Source organism: Thunnus thynnus, chromosome 8 (assembly GCF_963924715.1).
Source record: "Thunnus thynnus chromosome 8, fThuThy2.1, whole genome shotgun sequence".
Lineage (NCBI taxonomy): Eukaryota > Metazoa > Chordata > Actinopteri > Scombriformes > Scombridae > Thunnus > Thunnus thynnus.
The window spans coordinates 25873327-25887815 of record NC_089524.1 but is presented as its reverse complement, the minus strand read 5'-3'; the positions used below and the strand labels follow the sequence as shown (position 1 = coordinate 25887815).

General features: G+C 40.5%; 1 protein-coding gene and 1 long non-coding RNA gene across 3 annotated transcripts in view; one reads left to right on the top strand and one right to left on the bottom strand.

Annotated features, from left to right (window-relative positions):
- The first annotated feature begins 476 nt into the window (after positions 1-476).
- On the top strand, positions 477-4435 carry LOC137188460 (uncharacterized). Its single transcript, XR_010929413.1, has 3 exons — positions 477-794; positions 1307-1363; positions 3270-4435. It is a non-coding gene; the product is annotated as an uncharacterized lncRNA (long non-coding RNA).
- Positions 4436-9205: 4770 nt separating this feature from the next.
- plpp3 (phospholipid phosphatase 3) overlaps positions 9206-14489 on the bottom strand; it is a 31279-nt gene continuing 25995 nt past the window's right edge. For both annotated transcript variants that reach the window (XM_067597503.1, XM_067597501.1), the window contains exon 7: positions 9206-11477. In XM_067597503.1, coding sequence (XP_067453604.1) covers positions 11349-11477 — 129 coding nt within the window. In that variant the 3' untranslated portion in view covers positions 9206-11348. The remainder of the gene's footprint in view (positions 11478-14489) is intronic.

Sequence of the window (14489 nt, the reverse complement as noted above, 5' to 3'; positions counted from 1 at the left end):
TACTTCCAAAAATAATGACATTCCCATCAGCCTTAGCTGTAGTTTGTCTGTTGTGCTAACTGGCTAATGTTAGAATGCTGTAGATGCAGAGTGTTGCAGGAGTTCTCACCTTTCTAATGTTAGAATGCTAACAGGCTAAACTGAGATGGTGACCATGGTACACATTAACACCTACTCTACATTAGCATGTTATTTTTGTCATTGTGAGCATGTTAAAATGCGGACATTAGCATTTAAGCACCACTGTGCCTAAGTACTGCCTCACTGAGTTGCTAGTATGAATGCAGACTCTTATTAAAACCAAAGGGACATTACTTTAGCACATAAAACTCAAAGACACTCTTCACAAATCTTGGCAAATCAGACTTAAAAGAATAGACAGTATGACCAGTAGGCAAGTTGACAAAAACAAAGTTAGCCATGTCAAAGAGACAACAACCAACCAACATTAATAGGCAACAAGTCATTAACAATAAACTGCCTTCTATGTCCTGCGGAGCTAATGAGCAAACTAGGAGCAGCTGTGCAGGCAGGTGGTAGTCAGGTGATGAACAGAGGCTAGGAGATCACTGAGGAGGCTTATAGTGGGCAGGTATGGCAGGGCTGGATCTGTAAAATATTACAATACAGACACAGAGAGAGAGCAAGTCTGGGGCTGAAGAACATGCAAGAAAGAGATGGAGATACACCATGTTCCTGCACAAACAGAGCGATTAGCAACATCCTGCTTGTGACAAAAAAAAACCAAGATGCTCCTACTTTTGTAAACCACTTGAACTAATTATTGTACTGCAGTAAGTATGTTCTAGTTTGTTTACAGTGATTGCCGGTATTGTATCAATCAATTTGACAATAATGATGTTTGAAAATAGCAGATGAAAGAGCTAGCATTCAGAAAGCATTTCTCCTCAAATAGCTTGTAACATAATTGTTTCCCGAAAATGTTAGCATTTCAGCAATTATTCTCAGCCAGAGCAGCAGACATTCTTCCTCATTTAGGAATTGAGCTCTTCAACATGTGAGGGCCATAAAGACATCATTGACATTGTTTCTCAGAAAGGCCATAAATACTCATTGGCAGTTATTGTTCAAGCTCTCAAAGGAGACATTATCTTGTTGCTCTCCAGACCTCAGAAAGACAACAAACAAGGATCTGGCTATGGGGACAGTTTTTACAGCACTGCACCACACCTCAGCATTTCTTTAACTCAGTAAAAGTCTCCTGCAGGGGGGTGAATATACTGTGTAAGTGGTCTCTGTCTACCCTCTCAGTGTTTGACTCATTTCCCTTCTCTTCTATGTGCAGCATCTGTACACATCAGGGGAGGAATGAAAATGTCCTGTGAGGAGTCAAGGATGAAAGGTTTGTGGTGCAACTCTTGAGTCGATTCCTGTAACTCAAATGTGTGAGTTGTGGTTAGATAGTTTTGTCACTAGGTCATAGATTGGAGACAAACAAAAGAGTGAAAGTGTGGGAATGAAGCGGATACACATGGGGTTAACTGTGGGCCAAGCAGAGACAAGCGTGAAATCTACCGTGGAGGCCTTTGCTCACTGCGAGTCACCCCATCCCCCGTCTGTAACCCTCATCTGCCTCTGTCTCTCATCCCTCTCTTTCTCTCTCTTTTTGTCTACTCTCTTTTCATTATCTATCTATCTATCCTCTTCAGCAAATAGTAGAAAAAATAATACTGTTTTTTCTGCAGTTTCTTTCTTCTTAATTAGTACTATTTAAAGCAGTGAAGGAATAAGTACTCAGGTCATTTACTCACAATAAATAAAGGTAGCAATAATATAATAATTGTATATTATTCCACCACAGATTTTAAACGTCAAGCTTACATTTTTACAAGTCTGTTTAAAAACAATGCTCACATGAATACACTGAAACAGCTTTTAGTCACTGTAATCATTCTTGCTGTTTACAAGGCTAAGTGCCTAGAGTGCTAAGCTAATGTGAGGATTCATCAGTCTGAGACAAACAAAACAAGTAGGTATTTTCAAAAGTTCCTGTGTTTTTCATGTGAAATTTCTTGTTTGTGTTACTATTAATCTGTGAAAACTCAGCAAGGACACACTGTCTGGGGAAACAAAACGGGGGGGATTTCATGATAAAACCAGTAACTTTGGATGAACTCTACTTTATTTGACACACTCAGACTCTTGATGTCTCATATTATCTGAACCGCTGTACACAAAAGAGGACTGTGGATTTTGTCTCTCTCTCTCTTACATTGGAATAGGGGATCTCATCATGTGCTGTATGGGCATTAAGATCAATTACAGCAACTAATAACTCCTTAAATGTCCATTTGAGCATGTCAGTAATGTTTTGAGACGATTTGAAAAAATATGAACCTATCCTTTAAGTCTTGTCTTTGTTATATACAGTTTTTATATTTGATTATGTATGAAGATACTCAGGGAATCATTTCTAGGAATAAACATTTTCAAGAAGAATGCATCCAGTCATACAAAAATAACATCTTCACAACCTGTAGTCAAAGTAAAGGATTAACAATCGAGACAAACCAAAGTTGTGTTCATAATGAGCTTTTTATTTAAAAGCACATGAATTAGAGCTAGGTACATTTAGCAGAAAAAAACAGCATTGCTACTATTTCTTTTGTACAAAAAACAAGATAATACAAAAATACTAATATTGAATTTTTTTCAATGCATATTACAAACTTAACTATTACAATCTACAATAGTTTAGTTATCTAGATACAAGCCCCCCACATCCCTGGTGTCACTCAATCTGACAGATAACACAACCCTGAGGTGTAAGTGTGTGCATGTCTGTCTCATATACCTAAAAATACTTCCCTTGGGGAATACTGTGGTGCAGACTAGACTAAGTTTGAATCACATCATTGGGGAGATTAATCATAAAAACATTTCAACATCCTCCAGACAGTGTGTTTTTAGGCCAGGATGGAGACACACAGATACACGCAAACACATATGCTGTATAATCATATAAAGAACATTAATCTGGACCAGATTTTAGTTGATGATGGATGGACTTTGAGAGTTTTGTCTAAAGCACATTTCCTAACTTATGTCAGTCCCAGCCTGAACTTATGAAACCTTGTAGAGAGCTGCACTCTCCTCCATCACCATCTGTCCCCCACAGAGAAAAACGAACTGATACCAGAAATGAATCATGTGCTTCGCAATCAATAACTCCTCCTTTACTGTATATGGTCATATTTCAACCTGAAAATGCGCATATTCCAATAAATTCCTGTATGTGAACATCACAGCTTTACGAGTACGATGGATGGGCCAAATGTCTGGAGCAGGTATTCAGCTCGTTGTCAGCGAGGCAGATGCATAGTCCCTGAGTGCTGAGCTCAGAGTTGGCTCCCAGCAGGATGACACAACAGATACGCAAATGCTCCACAGATACACGTTCACATGGATGACCAGTAAATCAGGCAGCAGCCTCTGGATCACAGCCAGAGGGACTGAGCTGAATTCTGACTCCTAATAATCACCCCATGGCTGTATGCTGTTAGACGTATTTGTGTGTGTGTGTGTGTGTGTGTGTGTGTGTGTGTGTGATTTGTTTGTGTGTGTGCATGTGGGAGCAATATGTGTTGGTGGGTTTTAATGCAGTGTTGCGTGAGCAGGTGAACCATGGGGGGTTTAAGCAACTGTGGCTGTATGACAGAATTCCCTCTGGCAACCTTGGAGAGAAGAAAAGGCAGAGAAAGAAGAGGAAATAGGGAGCGAGATGCTTGCCTAACTCCATCTTGTACATTAAAAGGATCACAGGGACCTGTGTCTCAGTCTTCTAACCCCATTTCCTCCTAACGTCTCGTTGCTCTACCTTCATCCTCTGTCGCTCCTTTCTTCTCCATCTCTCCCTCTTTTCATCTGCTCTAAAGGAACCGGACAGGTGAAAACCAATTCCCCTTAACTCTGCATTCACTTAGCCTGTCTGCCTGCATCAGTGGAGATGATGAGTCTGTCTGCATGCATGCATTTTAAAAGGTCAAGTGTCATTAGGCTTTCCCCCTTGAAGTTTCTGTATAAACCGTGATGTTTGGTACAATGATCTCTGACTCAGTCCCCAAAAAAAGAGAATCACCATCAATAAAACCTTTTTTGCATCTGTAAAAATCAACATCTAGTAAAAAGTTCAGAGCAACCAAATCCCTCTGCTCCTTTTTTGACCTGTCCACTCTTCCATATGGGCCATGAGGGGGCCGAGGGGAGGTGGGAGATGTCTTTTCCATACAGGGAATCACAGAAGGAGGTGAGAGTACTAAGATGTTGTGGTGTTCAAACTGAAAAGAAGATTTGGGGTATTGAATAAAGCCAAAACCTTAAGCACAAACCTAGAGGTAATGTCAGAAAGAGCGAAGATAAATTTGTTAATGTTTCTTGATCTGCAGGACACGTTGGGGAAAAATTTGGATAAGAGAGAAACAGGGAGTGAGAGAGAGAGTGGATGGACACAGAGGCCATTTATGCGAAGATGACATAATCACCTGTTTCCCCCGTGTACAGCCAACATCTGCAAAATTTATTAATTTTCTATCCCTCTCTCTCTCCTCTCCCTCTATTTCCATCCAGCTCACCACCCCTGCACAGACACTATGTCACACATGGATCATGCTGTTATGTGTGAAGTGGGCAATTAGTTTTTATATTAATGCAGTAGTTTCATTTCAGGAAACAAGACCTTGGAACAGCTTTTCAGCTACTTTACACTTTCGACTGGATTTTGAATTGATTGATAATTGCGTTATTTATGCAGAAGCAATAAAACGTATAATTAGCAAATGTATAAATTAACCAGAGAGGAAATGAATATAAGATTTTAGAAAACTGACAAATACTTGATACTTAAAATTAAATACTAGTTGTCGCAGTTACTCACTATAATTACACCTACGGTATTTTCTACACAGAAATAAGAAACCTTCACATTGGACCACAAAAAATAGGTTAATCCATTCTTCCTTTCTGTCACAATTAACACGAGATTCATGTCTAATTACATTTTATGCTCACTGGATTGAGGTTTCATTCATGTCGAAAAGTGACAAAATATCTCCCTCGCTGAGACAAAGATGTAGTGTTCTCATGCAGGATCATCATCATAAAAACATGGTGTTAATCCTGGATATTAATCCTCTTCCTGCCTACACAAGCGCTTATTGACTGAATGCATTTTGATGGCAGCATCCAACACCCCGCCATGTCCTTGTTTTAATCAGTGATACCCATATAATAAAGTAGATTTGCTAAAAACTGGGTTAATACTTAACAAAACCAATCTTCTTTTCATTTATTTAAAGGCTGCTCCATTTTCCGAATGTGTCTGTGTTCAGCTGTTTTTCTGTGAAGCTCCATCTGACACAAGCGATGAAAGAAGCTGTTAGAAAGAAATACCTTTTCCTGTCATCCATCTTTGTCATTTCTTGACCGAGGGAAAAACCTTTGAAACACAATTGAGAATGTGGGACATTAAAACCTGCAATTGAAACTAACACTTGCAAAACCAACCCTTTCCTTTATTTTTTGCACATATTTTTCCTTTCTGTCCACACTTTGTCCTGTGGGTGGGTCATATTATGTCTACACACCTCATGTGTGCTAAAAACCTGCAAAACAGACACTGACCTACTGTAAACAGTTGACTGCTGGGAGGCTGTGCCTCCATTTCCCTAAAGGAAGTGCTGAGCAGTCCTGCCCAGACTGCTCTCCTCTGACTCTCTGGCCAGCCTGTGTGCTTCGCCTGGCCCAGCTGCCTCTCCGCTCCCTGGACTGCAATGCAGAGAAAAGGCCCTCAGAGCTCCAGGCCTCCAGACAGCTCTCCTGGAGGTGCCACCCTCACCACAGCCCAACTCTATCTCTCTCACCCACACACACTCACTCGCAACATTCAAGCCAAACCAGAAGCACCCACAGTAGCACTCTTGTTATGCCGTGGTGCTTTTTATATCATGTGTGCCAGTGGGCCATTTCACTCAGGGCTTCTTGACTACAACCACTACATGGTAAGAAAAGAAGTCTGTTAGTCAGCCTTGTTTTGGATCGCCAGCTGAGAGCCACCAAAACCACTTTTACACATGCTGATTCTGAGCTAATGTGTGGAGCTAAATTTGAAATAAAGTTGCTCTTTCACGCTTGCATATTCTGACTGCTGCCTGTGCATCTGTACATGTGACATACGTTTTGCAAACCTATTGCTCTCAGAGTGTGATATACATTCATACCCATGTTCAGACATTCAGTATATAGCATATGGATACATATGTTATCAATCTGTCAGGCTCTCTTCTCAGAAAGGAGGGGTTTTCCACAGCAATTATATTGGAATCTCTAACAAAGTCCAGTTGAGCAGAACGGGGTTAAGTTGCCGCTGACACTTACCAGCTGTCAAATGACACTTTATTTTCCATATTCAAGTGTATCAAAATGTAGTCTAATTTGCTATATTTCTCCACTATGTTTCATATTTTATTATTTTCCATAATTCCTTGTGTCATTGGTGTGTGGTGAAAATTGTGTATCTTCCAAATGTAAACCTTTGAAAAGCTATAAAAAACAGCCTAGTTTTTAACATGACTGCTGTGCATTTTTGAGTTTATCCAAAAGGGGGTTTTGAAAGGCTTTTATAAGAGCAACGGTGGGGGAATTTCTCATCCCACAAAGGAGGACGTAATCCATCCAATTTGTGTTCAAATGTCAACATCACCAGCATAGAGTTTTCACATACCAACAGGAATTAGCATTTTTACACAAATGTGGATACTGAAGGATACTGAAGATGAAGGAAACATCAAGGCGATGTGTAAAGCATGAGTAATAAATGAGAGTAAACAGAGTGAGTGGACGTACAGTATGTGATGGTGACGGACACACACCCAGCAGCACTCTGAGAGAGGTACAGTACTATGTAATGCCTTGGCCTCCCTGTGACGGCCCAGTGCCAGCGCTGCTCTGCTCTGCTCTGCTGCTGCCAGACAAGACCACAACATGGGCCTCTCTCTGCCTCAGCAGCAGGCCCTCTACTATTACAGCCACGCATGGCTGACCCCAGGCCTACCAGCTGTTCACAAGCACCGTAAATCTCAGTTTGGTGCTGTTTTTTTTTACAGCTGACCTCAGACCAGCTGGACTGTCACTGTCAATAAAGGACTGCACTTTACAGGACACCGAGTGGAAACATGCATGTCACTGTAATGATAACATCAGTCAAATGATTGCCGTAAATGGTTGCATTTTACTCATTAAGGTCACACAGCAAGTTGTTCACTGCTAGAATCTGATCTGGATTATTCAAGGCCTGCCATTTGTTCTTTTTCTTCTCTCCTTTTGTATTGTCTTTTTCATGTCACGATTGCACGCAAAAAGACATCAGTTCCTTGTTGGCCATGGTTAGAAGTGTAGATTTTTAAGTTCACATGTTTTAAATATGTGTGTGTTAAAGGTGCAGTGTGTAGAATTTAGTGGCAACGGACTTGGCAGAAATAGAATATAATATTCATAAGTATGTTTTAATTAGTGTATAATCACCTGAGAACAACAATCGTCTTTTCATTACCTTAGAATGAGCCCTTTATATATATATATAGGGAGCGGGTCCTCTTCCAAGGAGGCTACCATGTTGCACTGCCATGTTTCTACAGAAGCCCAGAATGGACAAACCAAACACTGGCTCTAGAGAGAGCCTTTCACGTTTTTGCATTTTTCGCAGGTTACGCGGCCACCGTTGGTTCTACTACACACTAGGAGGAGGAGGGGAGCGGTATTCAGTTGGTTGCAATCTGCAACCTCACTGCTAGATGCCACTAAATCTGACACACTGATCCTTTAAATACTCAATATTCTTACATGGGCAAATGATGCATTGTGACTGATTACAGTGTGTTGCACTTTAGATTGGTTTTGTACTGAAGCCTACATAAACAGTTAAGATGACTGAAAGTGTCATTCAAGCTTTTCTCTCCTTGGCTGAAACATGCTGTGGTGAAGAAAATGATACTTCTTGTTTAGGTCAGAATCACAAACCATGGCAGTTCTGCTCTCTTTTTTTTTACTTTAAAAGACACACACAATGACACCAGCTCGTCTGGCCTGTTGTCTGCCAGAGTGTGAAATCACACACACTTCATGAGCCCTGTTCCAAGTGCGTGTAATTAAGGCCGTATTTCATGTAGTATTCTTGACAATAGGAACTAAGGCCATGGTGTAGTCACAGCAAATAGTAGAAAAAGTAATACTGTTTTTTCTGCAGTTTCTTTATTAATTTGTACTTTTTAAAGCAGTGGAGGAAGAAGTACTCAGACCATTTACTCACAGTAAATAACACTATAAAAATACTCCCTATGCAATTAAAGTAAGAAAAGTAAGTAAGTACCCATTATCAATGTGTATTGTCAGGGTATTATCATGCGTTACCGTATATTATTCCACCACTGCTTTTAAATGACCAGCTCACATTTTTTTCAAGTCAGTATTAAAACAATGCTCACATGTCCATGAGTATATTGAAACAGCTTTTGGTCATTGTAATCATTTGTGCCGTTTATAAAACTAATGCAATTTCAATATAAGTGATGAGGGACAAAATCTACAGTCTTTATTCTGTGTAAAAATGCTTTCCAAAGTTCAACTAAAGCTAATGTGAGGATTCACCAGTCTGAGACAAACAAATCAAGTATTTTCCAAAGTTCCTGTATTTTTTCTGTTTTATTATTAATCCGCCAAAGCTCAGCAAGGACACACTGTCAGGGGAAACAAAATGGGGGAATTTTAAGACAGTAACTTTGGATGAACCCTTCTTTATTTGACACACTCAGACTCTTGATGTCTCATATTATCTGAACTGCTGTACACAAAAGAGGACTGTGGATTTTGTCTCTCTCTCTCTTACATTGGAATAGGGGATCTCATCATGTGCTGTATGGGCATTAGGAACAAATACAGCAACTAATAACTCCGTAAATGTACATTTGAGCATGTCAGTAATGTTTTGAGATAGATTTGAAAAAATATGAACCTATCCTTTAAGTCTTGTCTTTGTTATATGCAGTTTTTTATATTTGATTATGTATGAAGATACTGAGGGAATCATTTCTAGGAATAAACATTTTTAAGAGGAATCCGTACAGTCATAGAAAAATAACATCTTCACAACCTGTAGTCAAAGTAAAGGATTAACAATCGAGACAAACCAAAGTTGTGTTCATAATGAGCTTTTTATTTAAAAGCACATGAATTAGAGCTAGGTACATTTAGCAGAAAAAAACAGCATTGCTACTATTTCTTTTGTACAAAAAACAAGACAATACAAAAATACTAATATTGAATTTTTAATACAATTGTGTGTGTATTTTTTTCAATGCATATTACAAACTTAACTATTACAATCTACAATAGTTTAGTTATCTAAATACAAAAATCTGTCAATTGATGCTTTTTAAGCAGCATTTTGTAAAGAACACAGGTCTGTAATCATAGTGGATATATCTAAACATGTTAAGAAACAATATCTTACAGAGTTAATTTTAGTGATCTATACATTATTTATATATTTATAAAAAGAGAGTGAAAACGGCTTTGTGAAGTGATAGGACGGACTATACGATGAGAAAGATGTGCAACATGGCGGAGTGTGTTGTTGGAGGAGGATATCTGAGGCTGTAAATAAAAAGGGCTTCTGTATCTGGTACTGTACAACTGTTAGTGATTATACAAGACAGGCTATAAACATACAAGGTTAAAGATGCATCTTAGCAGAGAATAAAAATATTAGATCCACAGTTTTTATAACGTTCACCTACTCTCTTGCTCCTTGACACAGTGGCACACACACACACACACACACACACACACACACACACACTTGGCACAGCTGACAGTGTGTATGTGAGAGGGTTTCATTTGACACACATATAGTTTATCAAGAGGGGTTCCTTTTCACAGGGCACAGCGCTCATACATATGTACACACACACATATTCACAAACACAAGATGTACATGTACAAGCACAAGCGTACCCACACAAGCACAAGAGTGTACAGGACACACACACACACACACACACACACACACACAGACTGAGATACAAACATCCATTGCCAATGAGTGATTGGGCGGGTGAGAGCCCCTCCCTGCCAGCGGAAAGAGCCCAAATCATCCCAAAATAATGTGCCAGCTTAGCTGTAAATTATCACCCTCTTTCTACGGTGACAGACTGCACCTCTTCACTCTGCCCATCCATCCCCTTCCTGTATAGGAAGCCAAACAGATGGCCCCAGCACCAGGAAGTGGCATGGCACAGCCACACCTCTTATACAGGTACTGGGAGGCTGCAAGATCTGTCTCCCTCCTTCCACAGAAAATATCCCCCCTTTACTACATCTAACCCCAAAGAAATGCAACATCCCGGGTTTAGGCCGAACTGACAGTCCACTACAAAAAGCTTGATGTGCTGATCTGAGGTGATATTGGAGGGCCCCATTTCTCAGTGGGGGTACTGATGTCTTGCCAAGCAGTCAAAAATGTTTGCAAGACAGCCAAGAGACTTCTCTGAAACCTGTTGTAAAGGTCCAGCAAAATCAGTGTATGATCCTTACAGGGATATTTTCATTAAAGCCATGCTATGCTAGCTTCTTCTCTGAGTAAATATTTTTGTCTTGTGAATGTCAGCATCATCAAGTTTTCTTTCAGTTAGACACATCAGGCAGCAAGTGGTGATAATGGACAATGGACTTAAAAACAGTGCTATAAGTTATATTTTTCTATACTGTTAATATTTCTATGCTGCTAATTATTGCAGTAATATCCTTCCTGTAGCTAAGGAAGTTGTTGTCCTATGGCGTTCCAAGGCCACAGAGAGTTCAGAGAGGAAGCATCACTGGTAATCCTTCTCTCCCTAGGCAGGGGGTTTGTCTTTTTTTTTCTTTTTTGTCTCTTTTCTTCATTCATTTTTCTTCACAAGTGTTTTCCCTTTATGTGGTTACACTTCCATCAAACCTCTACACCCCTCAGCTCTGCCTGTCAAGTCATCAATTTTCTTAACTCATCTTTCTTTTAGCTTCCAATTCTTTTCTGTTTGTGCTCAAAACGCTGGGCTCAAATGTTGATTAGTAGTTGACATAATAGTAAATAATAAGTCTGGATAGTGAGAGTGGACTCTGCTGTGCAAATCTCAAATCTGACACCCTAGTCCACAAAGCACCTCGGTGGGCATTGTAAAAGGGAGGAGGATGCCATTTGAGGAGCAGCTACAGTCTCTCGTCGCTACATTCTACTGTCCGATGGGAGGTGAGCAGCACTGTGATTGGCTCCTCAGTCACAGGAAGAGTTGTGGCCTCTCTCACACCATATTATGGTGGTTGTTCCTCTCAATGATGTCGGATGAAGGGAGCAGTTCCTTCTTGATTGGGGAGGGCGGGGGCGTGGCCGGCTTCACCCTCGGCTTGAACAGGTCTGACACGTAGAACACCTGGTGGACACACAGATGAGAGCGAGGTGAGGAAACAGGAGAAGAATGGCAAAGAGAAAAGATGCTAAGAATCAGCTGAAAAAAAGAAAAGAGAAGGACAAAATGATCCCTAACATAAGTTGGAATCTGTTTGCTCAACCACATTTGGAAATGGTTATGTGGACATGCGTGTGTCCACTTTAACAGTTGGTTTAAATGCAAATTCACCACACAAGAGGACAGCCAAGTTGCGTTTGTAATTTGCATAGAGCATGTCAACACTATCTCAGTTGATTTGCCTTTGCCAGACAACATCAGCAGGGGTTTTAAAGTCCGTTCTCAAGGCAAACATAACAAATAACCACCACATTTATATTCTTAAACTGTATGGCTGAGCTCAAACATGTTTTGCAGCAGTCACACTTTCCTCAAAGAGAAAATAAATCTAATTATGGGGGTGAAATCTGATCAAAAATGGTTTCTCAGGACACATTTCAGATTAATTTTATACCAGATGTGAACTGCATGTCTCAGCTGGATCTAAAAACAGTCTGGATAAAGCGTGGCAGGTCTGAACAGGGTTAATGTGATTACACATTATCCAAATGTCTGTGCAGGAGCTGTGAGCCGGCGAAAAGTGTAAAAGTGAGGGTTGCATTACGTCACTGTGCCACACTGAGAAACTCCCTCACCTCAAATCACCTCTACTCAACACGTTTTAGGCAATCCCAGACTAGTAACACTGAGTAATCTGGCTAAAGGAAGTGATCTTGGTATAGCTCATCATAAAATCATATTCAATGACCTTTCCTCTATTCTCTAATCCTCTATTAGATTACGCCATCATCGGTGGCAGTGGAGGTGACTTCCCCTTTTTCATCAACTCAGAGAGCTTTAGGTCAGCCTGCCTGGCACTGGTGGTGAATGACGGAAGAGGAAAAAAAATAGCAGAAAAGAAATCTCTTCCTGAGATCTTGATGACATCATATGTCAAACAGGAAAATAGGCAGGAGTGGACAGGAAGGGGGACCATGGAAACTACTGTCCACTGTCAGAGTGGATTACCGTTTCCACTTACAAGGGACTGGGGTCAGTCACGAGCAACAGTGGCTTCAGCTGACAAACACACACAAATACACACATATAATTGGCAGGCGCAGCAGCTTTTCCTTCCGTGCTGCCAGTCGAGGGCGAGCAGAGGGCCTGTGCCAGAAAGATGAGGAGGGAGGGCGGAGGGGAGAGGCTGCCATTTTTTTTTACTGTGAAAGAGAGCCTACTGTGTACAAGGCCAGCTTCTCGGGGAAAAAACAATGTGGATAACTCTCAGCGGAGAAACTACACTAGGAATCTCATAAAGGAAAATGCAAACAGGAATATCCTCATCCTTCACATACAGTCATTGATCTATTTATATAACAAAGACCGTCTCATTCTGAGTGGTGGGCTAAACACAAAGACATTCTCTTCTATTACAGTTTGACATTTAGGACCAGAAAATGACCTTCACAGATAACCTTTGACTGACAGATGACATCATTCATTGATAGATACCTCCACAACACACAGCTGCTTTCATGCTTTTCAAAGGCTTCTTTGTGTATACAGCAATTAGTTTGTGTAGTGTGCTCAGTGCATTATTATAGGGTATATTATACATGACATGATGAGGGGAGTGAAGAAAGATATGATGTAGAATCATATCTCTGACAATCACTCGAGCCGCCATGGGAAACATTCAAGGCTCTTTTCCCATCAGGATACTCTGTGACCAATCATAGCTGGCCTTGTTGCTGCATCACCCAATCTCCAACCTATTACCCCTGAACCTGCCATGGTGGAAAACTTATCACAACCTCACCACTTCCTGTTCGTGTTATATACACACAGACAAACATACACACACACACACACAATCTCCAGGCCTATTGTGTTGAGTGATGTAGACTCAGCAATTAGGCTCCTTAATACTGTTACACAGGGAAGGAAAAAAAAAACAGCGGAACTTTTAAAGGCGTGTTTATGTGTGTGTGTTTATGCCTTTATTGTGTGTCCGTGCCTGCGTGTCTACTTTTTAAAAGTCATGCATGACACATAAAGACACTGAGTCATACAGGAAGTGAATGCACCAACTCGCAGGAACTGTACATATCTAAAAAAAAACCCAAATTACTCACAAGACCCCCTTTCGTGTATGAAAGAATAAAACTTTGCATCTGTATGCATTCACAGGAAACCAACTATGAGTATATTTTTAGCCTCACCACGCATTACATCTGTTACTGCATTTACACCTATATAAGACGAAAGACGTCACTCTGGATATATTTACACACACACACATATAGTATATACATGAGAAAATGAGTGGGATTTATAACTTCTAACAGCTTCTAAACGTCAGTGTCTAAATGTATACTGTGTCTAATAAGTGTAAAAAGATAACGCTAACACTTGACATGGTTCATATAATTCCTTATTCAGACACTTAAGTTGTGTCTGTGGAGTGATAAATGTCGACTTCCTGCTTCTGCACAAGTTCATTGACCACAGACGCTGCTTCAGTATTTGAGACCCCCGTTATGTGCAGAATGTCCTTGTGTGTTTAAATCAGCGCGAGGGAGAGATAGAATCGTCTGACCCAGCTCCTCTCCATTGTGACAGTGAACCTCGAAAAACAAATGAGCACTGTCCCAGCTTTCTCTCTGACAGCTGTTTCCTGCTGGATTTGGTCCTTTTGACCTTCATTACGACACATGTTGAAAAGTAGGTCATTTTGTCTGATAGGAAGTGTCAGGTAGGACAGACAGACCTCTTCCTGTTGTGGTTTGTTGTTCCCCATGATTCTCTGGATTGTGGCCCCGCAGACATAGTCTGGAGTGTTTGACTAAAAACAGACATGCATCTACTTATTCTTCAAAAAACTGCATATATCCAACTCAGACAACATCTATCATCAAACGTGAGGACAGAGGTTTTAAAGCAGCAAACACATCACTACATATGAATGTGTCCATACTTGCCCTGGGTTTGTAT